The 20,869-nt window shown below is 37.6% G+C and overlaps 2 protein-coding genes across 7 annotated transcripts in view; one reads left to right on the top strand and one right to left on the bottom strand.

Annotated features, from left to right (window-relative positions):
• The window catches only part of jak1 (Janus kinase 1), a 123,913-nt gene that overhangs the window by 2,812 nt on the left and 100,232 nt on the right, over nt 1-20,869 (bottom strand). For all 3 annotated transcript variants that reach the window (XM_059984389.1, XM_059984390.1, XM_059984388.1), the window contains exons 15-23: nt 17,241-17,376; nt 14,780-14,931; nt 13,399-13,552; nt 12,698-12,792; nt 11,087-11,279; nt 6,781-6,905; nt 3,393-3,565; nt 1,146-1,263; nt 948-1,058 (exon numbers count right to left, since the gene is read on the bottom strand). In XM_059984389.1, the coding sequence (XP_059840372.1) occupies nt 948-1,058; nt 1,146-1,263; nt 3,393-3,565; nt 6,781-6,905; nt 11,087-11,279; nt 12,698-12,792; nt 13,399-13,552; nt 14,780-14,931; nt 17,241-17,376 (1,257 nt within the window). The remainder of the gene's footprint in view (nt 1-947; nt 1,059-1,145; nt 1,264-3,392; nt 3,566-6,780; nt 6,906-11,086; nt 11,280-12,697; nt 12,793-13,398; nt 13,553-14,779; nt 14,932-17,240; nt 17,377-20,869) is intronic.
• Nucleotides 1-20,869, top strand: part of raver2 (ribonucleoprotein, PTB-binding 2) — a 205,901-nt gene that overhangs the window by 152,757 nt on the left and 32,275 nt on the right. The window lies entirely within an intron of this gene.

Here is a 20,869-nt window from a genome sequence, read left to right as displayed (position 1 = left end):
GTAACTGGAATCCACAGTATTTGCCATACAATTACAATGGAAATTCCCAAGGCTGATTCAAAGGATAACAAGTTTTCCCAATTGAGTGGACTAGGCATTTAAAACTCAGAATAATCTCAAAGAGATTACCTACAAAATTGTTACAGGAAATGAGAGATTCGATAGTGTATAGAATGTTATTTATTATGTAACTTGAAGTAGTTTTTATGTCTTGAATTGTACTGCTGTCTCAAAACAAATTCCATAACATATGTCAGTGATAATAAGCCAGACAACTCATACCTATTTAAGACCAAGATAAATTTCTTTATTCTAAGAAGTTCTTTGGAGTTCTCCACTGTGGAGGCCCAGTTAATTAAAATAGATCAGTAGCTTTCTGCACAAGAAGGTTATGATTACAGTTCAGAAAAATAGCACTGAAGTAGTTCAAACAACATCTGGATGAATGGTTGAGCAGATTCAATTTTGAAGTGTTTTATGTTCTGTTTCTACCACTGGAAATATACCTCTATCCCAATCTTTCCCCTTTTCACTGCCCAATCCAAGGGTAGCAATGCTATTCATGTTCAATTTTGAACATGACATGTACTTAAAGGAGGCCATTCTCCCCCTAATGCCATTAAGAAAGATCAGAGCTGCTATTATGTTTCAGTGCTGCTTTCCTTGATCCCTTTTAACATCCAGAGGTGAAAAAGCTAATAATCTGCTGTGGCCTTATTAGACCAAGGCACTTCTGGTCTTTTACTTAATTCCTTTTGCAATTAAAGACTACATACTTGCCTTCCCAAGTATCTGCTTGTTAAGCTTTGGTGAATCCTTCAAGGACAATTCTAAGAACATTCAAACTGAATAGTTTTAATATTATTTTTGATTAAATTCATGCCCATAAGTTGAATTGTGCTGTTGATCAGATTAGTGATAATATATACAATAATTGAGTATTATACCTCCTCGGGGCAATGTGTTGGACAGGGCAAGCGCTTGCCTTCTTCGAGTACACGCACAAGCCTTGTGACAGTCATCTGACCTTGAGTAGGACCAATCAATTTCAGGAATGTCTGAGAAATGATCAAAAATTGTGCAATTTTAGATATTGTAATAACAAAGGTTAATACAGAAATGCTGGGAAAGACACAACAACTTACATTCATTGGACTGTGTTCAGACTCACAAAATGTCATCAATTCATACAAAGTGACACCGAAAGACCACACATCTGAAGCAATGTAGAATTTGCAATGTATCAGACATTCTGGTGCATACCTGGAGAAGTAAATTCGATTTGCAATGAATTAGTAATGTTACAAGTGAGACTAAAACTCTTCATAAACTTGCTTTCATTTTTAAATTGAATACTGGAGAGACCATTTTAAATTGAAATTCTTTATTGCTCAAAGTAGAGATACACATAACCATTGAACAGAATATTTTCCCACCCACCCTGTTTAGTGCTCGGTATTTTGAGGGAAATTGTTAGGACACTGCTGTCTTCCTTTTTCCCCAATATCCCAATATATAACTATCCACCCTTTTCTTCCAAATGCTACAATTCATTTGAACATTTGCAAAAATATCTACTTCCTAAATGAAAGTTACTGATATGCCAAATGGCACCAGACGGTAATTCCTTATAGTCTTCTCTGTTTTTAGGATATCTTCAATGATGTATAATGAGACTAGATTAGCAGCAGAGTTGATGAAGATGCGAAGAATCCTACTTGAGCTGCATCTCTTGCATTAGAGAACTGTGCTAAACTCCCATTTATTTCATATGTGTGCCCAATTCGACACATTGCACAGTTTTCCTTAATTAAAGCTTCATGCTGCAACTACCTTGAGTTATATGGTAAGAATTTTTTTTTGTCTTGTATGCATACTACTGCAGACCACACAAAATGTATGGTAAGCCATGGGAAAGCTGAACAATGTTGAAAATAACTTACTTTTTATTAAGAAATGACAGGAGAAGGGGTGATAAATGGTGTCTCAGTAACAATAGATTCAACAGTGATTTAATTGTTAGTACTCATACACCAAAGGCCTTGCATGACGTGCCTTCACCTGGTGCAGCAGATTTGCATGTTGTCGGCATGACCAGTTGCTCTGGTTTCCTCCCAATTCAGGTAGGCTAATTTAACACATCATCACTTAGTGTAGGGGATGTGAAAATAAGTTGCATCGGTTATTGGTTTGTGAGATTGCTTTGTTGAGAGCTACCACGGACTTGCCAGGGGCTGTAAGGCCTTGTGCCATAAACATATGAAATATCCAGCAGTAAAGATGGCCACCTCTCACATTCAGCAGTATCACTTAGTACCAAAGCAATTAAAAATATGAAAAAAGTACTACTTTTTTTTTTAAAAGATGTGGAGTTACCTGCATGTCCTTCAGTGGGAAAATGGAATGATGACCTCACAGGGGCACTAGTTGATCAAAGTCTATTCCAGAGATTTGAATGAGGGGATCAAGTGGAATATATCCAATTTTCTGCTGATAACCAAGCTAGGTGACAGTGTGGGTTATAAAGATAATGCACAGGGGGTTTCAGTAGATTTTTGACAGCTTAAGTCAATAGGCAGATAAAATAGCACAGAAACCAAGACGATCCACTTCAGTGAAAGAAAGAGAAATAAAAAAGTGAGAGATTAAAAACTGTTGGTGTTTAGAAGGACCCTGACCATTACTGTTCCAGCAAACAAGATAGGCAAGTGCACACTACAAGAGGACTGTGTAAAGTAACAGAGATTCAACTGGGATAACAGCATCCAGAATACCGATTTTCCCCTCTCTAAAGATGCATTTCTCTAGTCTGATTCCTGGCAAATGCTGAGTTTGTTATACAAAAAGAAATTAAACAAACTGGTTGTGAGTTCTCTTATGTTTATAAGAGGAAGAGGCAATCTCATTGAAACTAAAATTCTTCTGTAGCTTAAAAGCTAGTTATGGAGTTCCTGTTTCCTCTAGCTAAACTGTGTAGAACCAAGTATCAAAGTTCCAAAGTAAGGGGTCAGCTATTCTGGACAAATATGAAAAAAATATTCATGCAGAACTTTGGAGTTTTCTGATGAGGAAAGCTGTGGAAATTTGGTGGTTAAGTATATTCAAGATGGATAGATTTTTAGATTATCAAGGGATATAGATTGCTGCATTGAAGTAGTGCTGAAGTTTTAACAAAAAAAAATAATGGAATGGCAAACCAAGGTCAAGGAATGAAAAATGGCTTACTCCAGTCTCTTTTTTTTAATCTTACATTACCAAGCATTATGGTACAGAAGGATATTTTATATGAAGTTTAATATTGTTTATTCTGTCTCTGATACTTTCCTATCAAAACATCAAGATTTTGTAACAAAATCCAATCCTGATGTGAAAAATATAGACCAGAATCTTACCAAAACACGGGACTATCCAAATCATCATGCACTTTGTAATACTCCTTGTTGGTCTGGATGGCTTTTGTTAGTCCAAAGTCTCCAATTTTTACTCTGTTTTCATTTTCCACAAGAACATTTCTTGCAGCCAAATCTCTATGAACATACTGCAGAGATCCCAAGTATTCCATTCCCTGAAATCACATTTTGGTGAGTTTTAAATACTGTTTTGTTGACATTTGAGCAAATATAGCCACTTTTTAAAAAAATATAAAGTTTGTATGTTTCCCCTTGTCTTCAGTGTTTTCACCTTGAGTGACACATCAGGCTGTAATGACATACTGGGAGCAATCTAATGTATTTCAAATTGTTCCCATAAAGGAAAAAAAACCTTTGGATTCATCTTTTTCTTAGTCTACCATCCACCAAATCCACACGAGTCCCATCCTCACTATTCACAGACTGCATTTAGATATGCATGACATCCGATGCACTTTCTCACCCACAGTCAAAATAAATCAGTTTCTAAAAAAGTTACCTTGTGCCTCAATTTCTCAAGCAGTGATGGGTAGGTAATCATTAGTACCCTCAAAGATTAAACCACAAGACATCAGAGCAAAATTAGACTACTAGGCCCATCAAGTCTGCTGATTTATTACTCTCAACCTACCTTCTCCCATAATCTTTGACGCCCTGACTAATCAAGAAACTAAAAACCTCCACAGCCATACATGGCATTGAATTCCACATATTTACCACCCTCTAGCTAAGGAAATTCCTCCTCTTCATTCTAAATTAATATCCCTCTATTCTGATGCTGTGCCCTCTGGTCCCAGACTCACCCACTATAGGAAACATCCTCTCCACGTGCATTTTATCTAGGCCTTTAAAATATTCAATAGGTTTCAATGAGATCCTACCTCATTCTTCAAAAACTCCAGTCAGTACAGATCCAGAGCCATCAAACGCTCCTCATATGTTAACCCTTTTTGTTTCCAGAATTATTCTCATGAACCTCCTCTGGACCCTCTCCAATGTCAGTATAACTTTTCATAGAAAAGGGACCCAAAGCTGCTTAGAATACTCTTAAGTGCAGTCTGTCCAATCACTTATAAAGCCTAAGCATCCTGTCCTTGTTCTTATATTCAAGTCTTCTCAAAATGAATGCTAACATTACATTTTTGTTCTGTACTTTCATCTCAGCCTGCAAGTTAACCTTTAGGGAATCCTGCACAAGGAATCCCAAGACACTTTGCACCTCTGTTTTTAAAATTTTCTCCCCATTTATAAAATAGTCCACATCTTTATTCTTTCTACCTAGGTGCATGACCCTACACCTATATTCCAACTGCCATTTTTCCCCTTTCTCCCAACCTGTCCATCTCCTTCTGCAGGCTCTCTGCTTCTCAGCATGATGTGCCCGTACCCCTACCTTTGTATCATCCACAAACTTGGCTGCAAAGCTATCCGTTCTGTCATCCAATCATTGATATATAACGTGAAAAGAAGCGGTCCCAATACCAACCAATGTGGAACACCGCTAGTTACCAGCAACCAACCAAAACAGGCTCCTTTTATTTCAACTCTTTGCCTCCTGCCAGTCAGCCAATCTTCTACCTGTACTAGTATCTTTCCTGTAATAGCATGGGCTCTTAGCTTGTTAAGCAGCCTCATGTGCAGCACCTTGACAATGGCCTTCTTAAAATCCAAATAAGCAACATTCACTGACTCTCCTTTGTCTATCCTGCCTGTTATTTCCTCAAAGAATTCCAACAGATTTGTCAGGCAAGATTTCCCCTCAAGGAAACCATGCTAATTTTGGCCTACTTTATCAAGTGCCCGCAGGTACCCCAAAACCCTCATCCTTAATAATGGACTCCAACATCTTCCCAACCACTGAAGTCAGGCTAATAGGCCTATAATTTCCTTTCTTCTGCTTTCCTCCCTTCTTGAAGAAAGCAGTGACATTTACAATTCTTCAGCCCAACAGAACCATTCCAGAATCTAATGATTCTTGAAAGATCATTACTAATACCTACACAATCTCTTCAGCTACCTCTTTCAGACTGCTGGGATGGAGTCCAGCTGGTCCCAAATGATTTATTTACCTTCACACCTTTCAACTTCCCAAGCACCTTCTCCTTAGGAATAGCAACTGCATTCACTTCTGCCCCCTGAAGCTCTCGAATTTCTGGCAAACTACTATTTTGTCCACCATAAAGATTTATGCAAAATACTTAAGTTCATCTGCCATTTCTTTGTTCCCAGATACTACCTCTCCAGTGTTTCTTTCCAGTGGTCCAATATCCTCTCTTGCCTCTCTTACTGTTTATCTATCTGAATAATATATATTATATTTGATATTATTGGGGGTAGCTTACCTTCATGTTTTAACTTTTTTTCTTTTTTTGTTGCCTTCTGTTGGTTTTTAAAAGCTTCTCAATCCTCTAATTTGCCTCTAATTCTGCAATATTTTATGCCCGCTTTTGCTTTTATGTTGTCTGTGACTTCCCTTGTCAGCCACAGTTGTCTCATTCTCCTTTTAGAATACTATTCATTTTTGGGATGTATCTAACCTTACACCTTCCAGTTTGCACCCAGAAGTTACAGCCATTGCTGTTATACTGTCATTTTGCTTGTGTCCTCTCTCATGGCTAAGTAATTACCTTCATTGTAATACTGATACATCTGACTTCATCTTTTCCCTTGCAAACTGCAGGGTGAATTCTATCATATTAAGATCACTGCCTCCTAAGGGTTCCTTTACCTTAAGTTCCCTAATTAAATATAGTTCAATACACAACACCCAATCCAGAATTGCCTTTTCACTGGTGGCCCTAAAAGGCCATCTTGTAGGCATTCTACAAATTCCCCCTGCTGGGATCCAGCACCAAACTGATTTTCCCAGTCTACCTGTATATTGAAATCCCCCATGACTGTCGTAACATTACCCTCATTACACGACTTTTCTGTTTCTCATTGAAATTTATATCCTACGTCTTGTCTGCTGTTTGGGAGCTTGTTTACCAGTAGCCCCATCTTTAGCCTATCACTAGTTCTTATCCTCCTGCCAAGTTAGTTTAAACCTTCCCCAACAGCTCTAACAAACTTGACCACTAAGATATTGGTTCTCCTCTGGTTCAGGTGTAACCTGTCCTTGTGTACAGGTCAAACCTTACCCAGAAGAGGTCCTAATGATCCAGAAATCTGAATCCCTGTTCCCTGCACCAGTTCCTCAGCCACTCATTCATTAGTACTATCATCCTATTCCTGCCATGACAAGCATGTGGTACTGGGAATAATCCAGAGATACTAATGGGAATTATTGTTTGGGCCAGGAATAGTCAACTATCTGACCAACTAGAAAGCCAAAATAATTATTGACACCCACTTTGTGATATTTACTTACTTTACATATCTGCAATGCATATTTAATTTGAGTTTTTAAGGTCACTTTCAATTTATGTCGCGGAAGATATTCTTTAAGGCTTCCAGAAGGAAGATATTCCATGATCAGCTTCATCCCCTTTCCACCTGAAAACCAATAACAATTTAGTTTGAAATTGCAGATGCAGGCAAGAAAGCAAAAGTGAGCCAGTTTAGCCTATTTAATCTGTTTCTCCTCAAGTCTCCTCCAGTTGATTTTTTTTCTTCCTTATTCTATCAAAGCAGATCAAAGGAAAAAGGATTTTACAATCAATATTATTCAAGCATAACTTTTCACCGCCACAATGCAAGATTTCTGTGTGAAATGGATATTTAACAAATCTTGTGTTAGAAATAAATTTCTTTTATTTTTAAAAGTTTTAAAAACATACAGTTCCTTGACTTCCAATATTTAGCTCAAGAGAACTTTAACAGTATCAAGCTGACTGTGACAATACATCTGTGTTAAATACCTTGCATATTATACATTCACAGAATTAATACCAACTAAATTGGCATGAACAAGTCATAAAATGAAAAATCTTCCTGGTCTGCAAGCACAAGATTTATATTTACATCCTCCAAGTTGGGTTTGAATTTATCAGCCAATAAGAAAGAGAAATCCAATTAAAAATTATGGCTACATTAGAGAATAATTATGTGGCAATTTATAATGCCAATTGTGTTTGAGCAGTTGATAATTGGTCACTTAGAGATCCAAGTATGAGGCCAGGGTTGTAATAGCATTCTGCCAGTTGGGCAAGGGACAGATGTTAGCTGCCTGCACCAAAGAGTCAGCAACAACTGGACAAGCTGCCGTGAGCAGTCATGCAGGATTTGTGAAGAAAGAATCTTTGCTTCTGGTTGATGGCCTGGCATCAGAATTGGAAGAAGCAATCAATCAGAAACCTTAAATCTTGTTTTGGTCTGCATCCGTGTTAACTGAGCTAATTATTTACTTTGTTCCTGTTCTGGAAGGGGAAAATTTAGACCAGGCAAGGCTTTATTTTAAATCTTTAAAAAAATGTAACTTAAGTTACTTAGCGGGATCAGCCATAATTTGATGGTGGACAAGAGTAGGCATGTCTATCCTTGCTGTTACTCATGTTCTTTGTGATACCACAAGATCCAATCTTGACCTCTTGGTCTAAAAGAGGATACTGTTTGGTTACTCTAGAACACAGTTTTAACAATGTGGATTTACACCGCAGCTGGATTGCAATATATTTATTCAGGCCTGGTTAAAATATGACTGGGTGCCATTGATGTCTCCTTTGAACTGAATTACTGCTACACCAGCAGTGTGTAAAAATATCAGAATCAGTGATTTTTGTATACAAGAATAGTACACGACAATTAAAAATGGTTGTATTTAAACAGTCATTGTAAAATGGTATAAAATATGAATTTAGTGTGAACAAATCATAAAATGCAGCCATTTTATTGCAGTAACTTGTCCACAGTTGAAAGTTAAAATTAGTCTTTTACTGATACCAATGTTTCACAACCAGTCTGCATTGTTTTATTAGGCCCACCAATCTTGTTTTCTTTTGGAATAGAGCAAACAGACAATTGACACGTCTGTTCTGCAGTGTTTAAAAATAATGATGTAATTTAATTGTTGTCAATTTACAGTATTAAAATTGTTTTGCTTTAAAGATTCTTAGTCACACAATTCCAAACAAGCCCTTCAGCCCACCACATCCACACTGCCCATCCAGTATCTATCTCTAGTAATGCAGTTTCTCAGAACTGTTAGTGTTCCATGCCTACATTACCTTATATACCTGTACTGCCACCTTCAGGGATCTTTGGACAAGTACACTGAGCTCTGGCCATTTTGCAATGCCTTGGGATCCTACCATTCATTGTCAATGCCCCACCCTTACCTTGCACATAAGAATTAATTTCCATCTGCCATTGCTCTGTTCATTTTACCAAAATGATCAGCACCACCGTTATTTACGCCTATCAGCATCATTCATTTTCATGTTGTCTGCAAACTTACTAATCTTGCATTTGTATCCACGCTATTTATGTAAGTAACACAAAATTTTTGCACTGATAACTGTTGTACGCCACTGGTCAGAGCAATCCAATCAGAAAACAACCTTCTACCTCGATCCTCTACTTCTTCTTATTAATTTTCCTTCAAAAGATGATTTTTAAAAATTAGAAACATTAACTTTTGCAATGTAAGTGAAACCAGGCCTAATGAAGTAGTACTTGTGTGGGAGCAAAATTTGGAGCATTAAGGAGGGACATCTTCAAAAGGCATCACCTCAAGAAGGTGGCATCTATTGTTAAGGACCTTCACCATTCAAGACATGCTGTCTTCCATTACTACCATTAGGGAGGTAGTACAGAAGTGTAAGGACACACTTAATGTTTCAGAAACAGCTTCTTCCCCTCCACAGTCATATTTCTGAACAGTCCACCAGCCCATGAATAGCCCTTACCATTCCCATTTGCACTATTTATTTTTTATTGCAGCTTCCACTAGTTCTTGCACTGTACCGCTGCGACAAAAACAAGTTTCACAACATACGTCAACAATAATAAATCTAATTTTGATTCTGAGCCCAGGCAACTGATGACTGCTGTCTTGCCAGCATGCTAACACTACTGCCTTGGAGCACTGGGCATTGAGTTTTAATCCTTGGGTCCTCTATGTGTGGAGTTTGCATGTTCTATCTGTGACCCACTGGGTTTCTTCCACATATTCCTATTTCCTCTTGTAGGCAATTATAATTTATCCATTGATACAAGACAAAAAGAACAAAAGATTTGATGGGCATATGCCTGGGAGATTAGTTTGCAGCTTTGCAGGGAAATGAGAGGAGAATTCGACTGCAGTCCAGGAAGCATGTATTCAATAGATCAAATGGTCTTCTGTGTCATTGTAAAATGAGCTATCAAAGCTATAAAATATGACTGTTACTGAGATATTCAATGGAGTTTCACTCATACCGGAACCAAGAGTATTTGTATGTCTATGAGCACCTTTGCAACTAAGCTCAATTCTTCACTCACCAAAACACTTCCAGAGAGTCACCCAGAAACTATAGCTGATGTTTTGACCCCAATGCTAACAGCTCACATTGACATATTGCCTCTAAAGCAGGGGTTCCTAACCAAGAATTCACAGACCCCTCTGTTAATGGTGAGGCTCCATGGCATAAAAAAGAATGGAAATCCCTGTCCCATGGCAAAAGAAAGCAGCATCAGTGAGATTAAGCAAGAATATTCACTATAGGTTTGTTAGCGTGCAATTTTGTGTAACCAAGCTGATAGAACATTTTTGAAGAAGTAACAAAAGCTATTGATGAGGACAATGTGATTGATCTAGTCTACATCAGTTCACTAAAGCTCAAGTTTGCACATGAGGAAAGTGTCCTAATTTAAGAACCCATTTGCTCTAGGGCAAATTTATAAACTGGATCCAAAATTAGTTTTGTAATAGAAGGAAGAGAGTGACGGTGGAAGATTTTTTGATTGGAAGCCTCTGACTAATTTTGTACCACAAGTGTCCATTCTGCTTAGTATACCTATATTAGTGATAATGGATATAGGGAATATGATTTATAGATGGATACAAGGATACTGGAAAGTAGCAGCAGAGATAGATGAGCTGGTGAAGAATATATTGGATATTTACCTTCACTATTCGAAGAACTATATGTAAGAGGCTATGATAAAACATTGATTTGGCCATTAATGTAATACTGAATACACAAAAGGACTAATGGCATTACAGTGGAGAGGGTGCAGAGGAGATTCAACACAAGGTTGCCTGGGATGGAGTGCTTCAGTTGTAAGAATGGACTGGGTTGTTTTCCTTAGAACAAAGAAGCCTGAGGAGACACCTGATAGAGACATTCATAAAAAACGAGGGGCATAGATAATACAAAATTTTCCCTATAGTAACTACATCTAAAACTAGAGTGTCTAAGTTTAGGGTAAGGATTAGCAGATTTAGATGGGATCTGAGGGGAAATCCTTTTAATCTAGAAGATTGCTGAAATCTGAAATACACTGCCCAAAATCAAGATGGAGATAGCTAATTTCACAACATTTATTTAGCCAAGCACTTGAACTACCAATGCCCTAATTGGATAATTGACTACATCTGTGACTAAATTTCCCTGTAACTAAAACTCCCTGGTACATAGTATTAATAACCATAACATTACACTACATCTACCAAATGAGCATTCAAGGTAACAGCAGTTGAAGCTGACAGAAATATCACAATTCAGAAACATCTAAGAAAGTTAATAGAGCATTACCTTCTTCTGTGCATATTCCTTTATACTTAACGATATTTTCATGATAGAGAGTCTTTAGAATTTCAACTTCTCGTTTGAGATCTGCTTTGTGTTCTTCACTGCTTTCAGGTTTCATTGATTTGACAGCAACAAGTTCTCCAGTATTATCAGCCTCTGGATCATAACGACAGAGCTCAACCTTCCCAAAGTGGCCCTTATGAATTAAAAAAATTGTAGTTACTTAATTTCAAATGGGATTGACACAGTCACTATTTTGCAGAATAGCTTACTCTAAGTTGATCATAGAGGTTCATCAAAGGATAAATTGATGCTTAAGTCAGAGATCAAATCTGTACCAGTCTGCTCGGCTCTGTTCTTGATGATGATCTATCCAGACAAAAGATTAACTCAGCTTGAGAACTTCTGCTTCATTTGGGTCAGACATCAAAATAATCATAACATAGAGCCAAGATTTTTCATGCTAAGGTTAGGGACTCCAACAATTCAATAGCTTTCAATGGACTGTGCTGCCAAACTGATGACAAAGACTTTGGCAGTCTACGGTTATGTTCTCTTCCAGCTCATCAGCACATGCATCTGGGACTGCTGTACACACCATTGTGCAGCAAATAAGACAAAAAGACTACAATTTGATTTTTTATTGTTTTTTTTTTGAAAAACTGGTTGAATCTGATCTGATAGCAAGGACCTGCAACTTTTGTTATCAGACCCACCCCAGACCTAATAACTACAGTCAGCAACGCTCCAGTTCTTGACAGAATATTACATGAAAAGCACAACAGATCATTTAGTCCTTTCAATTAACTGCTAGCTTAATCACAAGTTTATACATTTTATTAGTTATGTTTCATCCCAGATGCCCCAATGTCATTGGCAGTTGTATTAATTTATTAAAGTGAATTAAAATAATATTCTTGGTCTTTCACCTATAAAGGAGGCTAGAATACAACATAAATGAGAATTTTTTTTTCCAGTTCACCAAACAGTGACTGGAACATGAATCTTCCAATGATTTATAAATGTGAACTATCTTATCAATTTTTAAATTGTTAAAACAATTATTGGATTCCAATTTGCAAATTAAGGATCAAAACTGAACCTGCCTGCAAATCAAGACTTCTAGTTGAGGCAAATTAATTTTTAAAAGGCATTAAAAGAGAAAATACTGGAAACCTTTAGTGGTCCTGGCACCCAAGGCTATGGGCGGAGTACAGCATTGGCATAGCTGGACAGTAGAGTACTATTTTTGGGGAAAAAATAAAGCCTGCTGATTTAAAGTATCAGTTTGTGTTTCTAAACCTTGCATTTTTCTTCATGTATGGCAGTTTATATTCTCATCATCCATAATTCGTTAAATAAACCTGAGCAAATCTTAATTGATCAAGATATACTTCATGATTACAGTGAGTCTTATGCCTCAAATTTGGAGCTGTTTAAAGTTTACTGCATAGTCTCAGTGTTTCAAGAACTTCCTGTTGTTACATTGCTTCTACCTTATTCAAACTTGTTCATTTCCATCTGGACCTTTCAACCTTTATTCATGTTTTTCAATAACTTAACATATCTAATTATAATGTGGCAAATCAAATTCAAATAAAACCAGTTCCGTACTTCACCAAGATCCCGTATCCTTCGGAGGAACCTTTTCTCAAAGTGGGTTGGGTCAATTTCTGCCCTGGGTTTATCTTCTGGAATTATATTTGGATCTGGTAAAAAGCATTAAAAAAGACTTTTGAAGCAAATGTAAAAAAGACAACCTTTATCATGTCTGTTAAGTGGTTACTTGATTTTTTAAAAAAAGACAATGCAAATAATCATTAATCAGTTCTTTGCCTTATCACACATACAACCTTGCTATAATGTGATGTGCACATATGTCAGTAATTCCATCTCCTAATTGATTCAGTAATTATTCATGTCTCCATGCCAATTCAGTCACAGGTGAGCAACTCTACATCATGGCGACAAGGGAAAATCTATGCAAATCTACTATTCTTAATGTTGTTTTCGTAATGCCTTTTCACTTGCATTGAAGAACATTTTGGTCCAGAATGTAATAAAATCTTTTTTCTCCTTTATTGTCATATTAAAACAGCAGCAAGCACTACTCTAATTACAACTCTGTCAACTTTATGAAAACATGATTGGTCACCATTGGAGGTGCAAGAGTACTGGGTATTAATATGATAATGGACAAGATAAAGGAAAATGGGCCGACAAAAGTCTCTGGCTGTATAATGTGAACTACTGACTTTGATAAGATGCTGACAAAGTAACTAAAAAAAATCTTCCTGACATCTTAGTTAACTTACTTTGCTCTTGCAGTTTATTGATCTCTCTCATAATGGCCCGAAAGAATGGTCGCTCGGGTGGGTTGTAGGTCATGCACTGTTGCATTAGTTCAACCAGTTCCTTACAGGAGGACGAAGTTGTTAGTTTACACCGAGCTTCATAGAATCTTTCTTTCTGTGTCACAAAAAAAAAGCATTTTATAATATGCAGATTACAAACTGTAGATAAATTATTGAAGTGTTGGATGCAACTGCTGTTAAGGAAAGGATATACATTAAATGAAAATGTTCAGTGATCTTAGTCTTGACATTTCGAAGACTAGAGCCTATAGTCTAATGTTGGAGGAAGGACAACACATGACAACCTTGTAGATAAAACAAAAAGAATGTTGACTATACTGTAAAAATTTGCCACTGCATAATGACACTACAAGGCCAATCTGCTGTGAATCTTGCGTCACATAAGTCAGACTAAGAAAGGTCAGTAGATTTATTTGGTGAAAATATTTAACAGAAGAAATTAGACTACATAATCTGAAGGCTTCATTGTCATTGTTACTAATGGATATTTAATCCCAGATATAATTAATTGGATGTACAGTAAACCCCTCAGCTGCCTGGTGCAATTTACATGAATGTCTGTTTAGTAAATTAGCTCAACCTGAGGATTACAAGATGAATAATATAACCATTCTGATGATACCATACCTACAATTGGGCACCAAATGTTATTCATTAGGAAAAAATCCCTCTGGTATTAATACCTCCTGGGAAACAATGCCCAGAGCATAAATAACCAATACAATTCAAATGCAGTTCCCAGTATGAAAACATGGCTAAAATAAAACCATAGATGTGTACTTGTTATCTTTTAAGTTTCTGTTCAAATATCTCCAGAATTATTTGGGAGGAAAAGGTGAAAACTAAATTATGAAAGCTTTACCAAATAGTTCATATTAAAATTCTTTGTCAGGAATAAAGATTAAGGACATCATTCCAATTCTGCTTCAGTTTTTTTTATACAAACAATATCCCCTCACAAGTAGAAACTTTAACAAAAGCGTTAAACAGAACAAAAACAAACAAATTGATCAATACAAAAAATCCTGTTTCTTAATTGAGTTAACTCCTCATATTGGACAGAGAAATTTCAGCTGCCGACCAAGAATTTAGTGATTATTACTTTAAAAGAATTGGACCCTGCTAGACATCCTTAGGCAAGATGATAAATTTATTTTCCTGTTCGATTGTGTTCTTTTTTTAAATTGCTAGCATTCAAAGAAATATATAATAGAAAATGTTGACTCAAACAGCAGTAAAAATCCATGACACAAGGAAGATAAAAGGTATGGACATACTTTGGAAAAAGTATAACAAAGAAAGTTGTTCACAATTAAAATACCTCTGCCAAGCTGCGATCTTTCAGAGGCACCTCTCCATTATAGCAGATGGCCCACAGGGTGGTACCAAAACTCCACTTATCTATTGCAATGCCCAAGTTTTTGGAATTTTCTACACATTCCGGTGCAATCCATGGAATGCGTTCAATACGTTCTACAATAGTAAGAAACAAGTTAATAAGTGGAGTATGCTACAAAGAAATCTTTTATGATCATGATTAAAACTTAAATGTTTTACTTTACATTTACAGTGAAACTTATTGGATTCTAAATAAATAATTAAATCCACCTATTCAACACAAACTTGGATTTCTTGCTGTCCTGACACACTGATTCTAGGTCATCTATAACTCCTCTGTGTCCTTTAGGATCTGAAAGTGGCCTTTTGAATATGCAAGGCTAGTCAAAAAGTGCTGCCTGGCTATTCAGGTGCACTGAAATTTGTCTTCACACCAGTTGCTTTTCTCTTCCACAATCTGTAAATCAATAGCAACAGCTGATGATCATGAACAGAATCTCTGTGTTCCTCAGTGCTGGGACATTGAGGTTCAGTGCAATAAATCCATTGTTGTTTGGAAGAGTTCAGCCATTGACACAAGCCAAGAGGTTAATTATTAATATGTAACAACTGGCTCTGTATATAGAGCTTTTCCCAACAAGACAGAGAATTTAATCCATGTCCCAGTTTAGAACATATAGTATTAGATGATGTGTCACTGCAGCAGCAAGGGTGGTTCTAAGCTATTCTAAACTAAATTATCATGAAAAATTTCATAGCAAATATGATACGAGTAATCGTTTTGTTTGCTGTAATGATACATATGTTTGATTACGTGGCCAGGTCTGGGAAAGTATCAGTGCTTTCCATTACCTGTAAAATTATGGGATTTATCCTTTCTATCTAACTAAAACCAATTAACCTGAAAGTCTGCCCAAAGCTGCCATTTCCATTCTGCCTGCATGCCATGCCAGCAATTTCCATACCTATCAGTGTCTTCCTGCCGATCTGCTGCTATCAGCATCTGTTGATCATCTTGGAACTCACCTTGGATTCCACCTAAACTTTTGTTTCTCCCACCTCATTTCAATTCAAAGCATATTCTCACATACCAAATGTTATCATCCTGATCCTCAGCTCCCCAGTCATCATGAACTCACCTTCACTACTGAGCAGGTGAGAAGGGCTCTGGGGAAACCCAGACACAGCAAAGCATTGGTGTGAACCCCAAGGTCCTGAAGGAGTGACCTGAGCATTGGTGTGGAGTTCTCCACATTTTCACCCTGAGTCTCAGGGTGGAAAGGGTCCCGACTGCGTGGAAAACATCGTGTGGTCCCAGTACCCAAGAAGGGCCAACCAAAAGTCTTGAATGATTACCATCCAGTGGCCCTGACCTTACACATCATGAAGACACCAGAGAGGCTGGCCCTGGCTCACCTCTGACCCATGATCAGATCAGCCCTCAATCCCCTGAAGTTTGTCTACCGGGAGCACACTGGAGTCAACGATACTGTCATCTACCTGCTGAATAGAGCCTAGTCCCATCTGGATAAGCAGGGCAACATTGTGAGGATCATGTTTTTTGATTTCTCAAGTGCCTTCAATACCACACAGCCCTTATCACTGGAGGGGAGCTCCCAGTTACTGATGGACTTTAGGAAGACTAAGCCTGCACGGCTCCCTGTTACTACTGATGGTGAGGATATGGATGTGCTGAGTACCTACAAGTACTGGGGGGAGAGGGGTGGTGCACTTGGATGACAGACGAGTGGAGCACCAAAACAGAGGCTGTGCACAAGAAGGGCCAGAGTCTCCTCTACGTTCCAAGGAGACTGAGGTCCTTTGGAGTATGCAGGCCTCTCCTTCACATGTTCTACCAGTTTGTTGTTACCAGTAACAATTACCATTGATGTCAACAGGCTCAATAAACTGATTAGGAAGTCTGCCTCTGTTATAGGAGTAAAATTGGACACACAGGAGGCTGTGGTAGAACAAAGGGCCCTCTGGAAAATCTTGGCAATTCTGCACTGTTTCTCACCCTCTGCATGCCACCTTGGCTTAACAGAGGGAGACTTTTAGTAATAAGCCAAGATAACTGCACTGCTCCAAAGAGCACTATATGAGGTGATTCTTACCCTTAGCCATAAGGCTCTATAATAAATCAACCTATAGCCAGGGAAGTGATGACCCCTGCCTCCTGTTAGATTGTTTGAGGCAACTTATTTTTTATTCCTTCTTACTTCTAATATTTGTATATCTGTGCACTTGTAATGCTACTATGACACTGTAATTTACTTTGGGATCAATAAAATATCTATCTATCCCATAGGTAAATACAGTTATATTATTTGTTGTAAGATGACAAAGAGCTGGTTTTCCTCTGATAATTTAGGCTAAAAATAAACTCTATACTTCTGCATCAAAACAGAATTTCCCCTAAAATTCAGAGCCTCTAAAATGGTTACCTTCTCTAGACAGTGCCGACAGAGGAACTCCTGGGTCACTCAGTTTGATGAATGGACCTCCATCATTTTCAATCCCTTTTCTTGCCAGCAAAATATTTTTTGTGCATACATTTCCATGCACTAAATTCTTATCCTCCTATTAATGAAATTATTCATGTTAAATCCATACTTGATCTCAGAGATGATTAAATGCATGTCAATTTTTCTCCATCCAATGGAAATCGTGCAAAAGATCATGAAAGCAGCAAAAGGTAGCCCAGCGCTTTAAGACTAAATCACGCCATATTACTTCACTTCACCCAATTAATCACCAAATCTGCTTTAAAACATCAGTGGTGCAAGTTATTCATCCACTCACCTTGCTGGCCCCAGTACAGATATGCATACACAAAGCACTTTGCCCCACCAAGCACAAGTACATGTAGCTCACTGTTACATTTCATTCTATCATTCAAATTAAATTCAGTGTTGTGAACATGTAAATAACTACTCAGAGAACATCTTCAATCAACAATTTTAACACAACAGAATAGATTGTGAGAAGTAATAATCAGCAAGCACAAGATTGAAATTACAATACAAAATCATCTCATTAATCAGTAGTTAAGGTTCCTTCACACTAAGTAGTCAAAGTTCCAACTACTTTTCCACTTATTCCCTTTTGTTATTAAACTATATATTAATAAGGTTAAATGGTATGTGTTTCAACTTTTAACTTCAAAATGCATTGGAACATGACTACAAAACACCAGTTGTACACAAGCTAGCCACTCAGTATGATCATGGCTGATCTTTTACCTCAGTACTAGTTTCCTGTACTCATTTCATATCCACTGATATCCAAAAATCTATCAATTTCTGTCTTATATACACCCTACTATTAAACATCCATCTTGGAAAGAGTATTCTGAAGATTCTCTATTCTCTGTGCAAATAAATTCCTCTGCATTTCCATCTTAAAAGGACAAGCTCTTATTTTAAGATAATATCTCCAGTTCTAGACACCCCAGACATGAGAAGCAACAACTTTGCATCGACCCCCAAGTTTCAGTGGCATCACATTTCATTCATCTGGACAAGAGTGCACCCCAACCTGCTTGATTTTTCCTCATCCAACCAAACTGACATCCCTAACCAATCTGGTGAATCTTCACCACAATCCATCACCAGTATACTGTGCTCAGTTTTGGAGACCTGTACACAATATTTCAGGTTGCATCATGGCCCTGTGTAGTCGAAGCAAGATACTTCTACTCTTGTACACAAATCCTTGCAGGAAAAGCCAATGCAATGCTTGCCTTCTATATTTCTGTGCTTGCTATTCAACACCACTGAATTTTAAAATGCCACATGATTTTTTACTAGCAAAGTGGATGACCCTATACTTTTCCGTATTATATATTCCATCACCCTTGTCCTTGCCCTTTCATATTCCCAGTAAATATTGCTCTGAAGCTTTTCTGCATTATCCTCACAGGCAACACTGTCACCCAGTTTTGCATCACAAGTAAACTTGCATAGCTAGCTACTGATTCCTGATTCACACCATCGAAGTACGTAGTGAACAGCTTGTAGTCGCCGAGAAAACAACCGCTCCCTCAACGTCGCAAAAATAAAGGAGCTGGTTGTGGACTACAGAAGGAATGGAGATATCAATGGATCTGAGGTTGAGAGGGTGAACAGCTTTAAATTCTTCAGCATAAACGTCACCAAAGATCTCACACGATCTGTATATACTGGCTGCATGGTGAAAAAGGCACAACAGCACCTCTTTCACTTCAGACGATTGAAAATGTTTGGTATGGTTCCCCCAAATTCTAAGAACCTTCTAAAGGGGCACGATTGAGAGCATCCTGACTGGCTGTATCACTGCCTAGTATGGGAACTGTACTTTCTTCAATCGCAGGACTCTGCAGAGAGTGGTGCAGATGTGAACTTCCCACTACTCAGGACATTTACAAATACAGTTGTGTAAAAAATGCCCAAAGGATCACTAAAGAGCCGAATCACCCCAACCATAAACTGTTCCAGCTACTACCATCCGGGAAATGGTACCGCAGCATATAAGCCCAGACCAAATGGCTTTGGGACAGCTTCTTCTACCAGGCCACCAGATTGCTTAATTCATACTGACTCAACTGTATTTCTATGTTATATTGATTATCCTGTTGTATATAATATTTAAATTACTATGATTGCACATTTGAATGGAGATGTACTATAAATATTTTTACTCCTCATGTATATCAAGGATGTAAGTAATAAAGTCAATTCAATGTAACATTGATCCCTGCTCATCACTAATCCAAAAAAAAAACTAATTCACTGTAAACCTGTTTTGACTTCATGCCAGAAAAAATTTCCACTTATTATGTTTACTACTCTTGTGTGGCACTTTATTGAAGCCCTTCCAAATATCCAAATGCACAAAATCTAGTAGTTTGCTCTTTTATATTTCTGTAATTTACAACCTCAAAATATGATTTTCTTTACATACTTCTACACAACTGCCCAATCATATTAACTTTCAAAATTGCTACTTTCTCAATAATTCAGTATTTCCCCTAGTGCTGATGACAGGGTAACGTGTCTACAGTTCTCCATTTATCCTCTTTCTGTAATTTAAAAAAACTAGGGTCACATTTGTTATTCTAAAACCATCTCTGTTGCACTCCAAACTTTTCCAATTTAGCTTGTTTGGTCTATACGGTCCCCTATCAATATTGTGTATTTGTTGTTACTTATAGCTCCAATTTCCTGGATTGAACTACAAGAATTTGGATTTTCAGAAGGTGCCACACTTTACCATTGTAGTTTGGAGATTTCTATTGTTGTTGTTGACTATCATCAAGTCATCGATTCATGGTGACCCTATGGATAGTGTAGTTGTCCACAGGATTTTCATTGCAAGATAAGGAAGTAGATTGCCAGGCCATTCTTCTGCAGAAGTACAGCTGCTGCCCAGATTGGGACCCAGTTAGATTTGAATTCAGGACTATGCATCTCAAAAGTTCAGAGCTGATGCCACTACACCACTGGCCAGTCCACAGGTTTATATACAACTCCTATTTTGCAACATGTTACTGAGATCGTACTTTCTTATTTTGTTCCATGCCTTTAGTTGACTTAGCTTTGACCAAAGCTGCATGCATTCAGATGAAGCACCTTCAATTATTGCTTACTCCAATTCCAAATAGAGGTTCAGCCTTGTGCTTCTAAAAACAGTCCTTTCTCAACATATTGGTAGCACTTAGGCTCAGTACATCCAATACAATCATAGCTGTTGCTTTATTTCAGCCCTTTTTTTTACCTCCAGTAACCACATATACATCAACTCCCATATTATCTATAAATCTGCCAACATCTATACCAAAGACACTCAACAAGCCTGCACAATCCTCCTTGGCAGGAAATTCCTACAGTTCATCAATTTTTGGGTTAAGAAATTCCTTCTCTGTTCTGAATGTCTAACTCCTTATATTGAGTAACCCTTGGTTCTAGTTACACCATCCAGGGAAAATATTAACTTCACATCTGTCCCCTCAAAACATGTTAAGAACTATAATAATCTTGCTCCTATAATAGTTGTTTTTTCTTTATCTTTCTAAATTCCCTGTCATCAACAGCCA

The sequence above is a fragment of the Hypanus sabinus genome, chromosome 11, assembly GCF_030144855.1.
Source record: "Hypanus sabinus isolate sHypSab1 chromosome 11, sHypSab1.hap1, whole genome shotgun sequence".
NCBI classification, from domain to species: domain Eukaryota; kingdom Metazoa; phylum Chordata; class Chondrichthyes; order Myliobatiformes; family Dasyatidae; genus Hypanus; species Hypanus sabinus.
The sequence above is the reverse complement of the archived record's forward strand: the minus strand, read 5'-3'. Positions and strand labels throughout refer to the sequence as shown.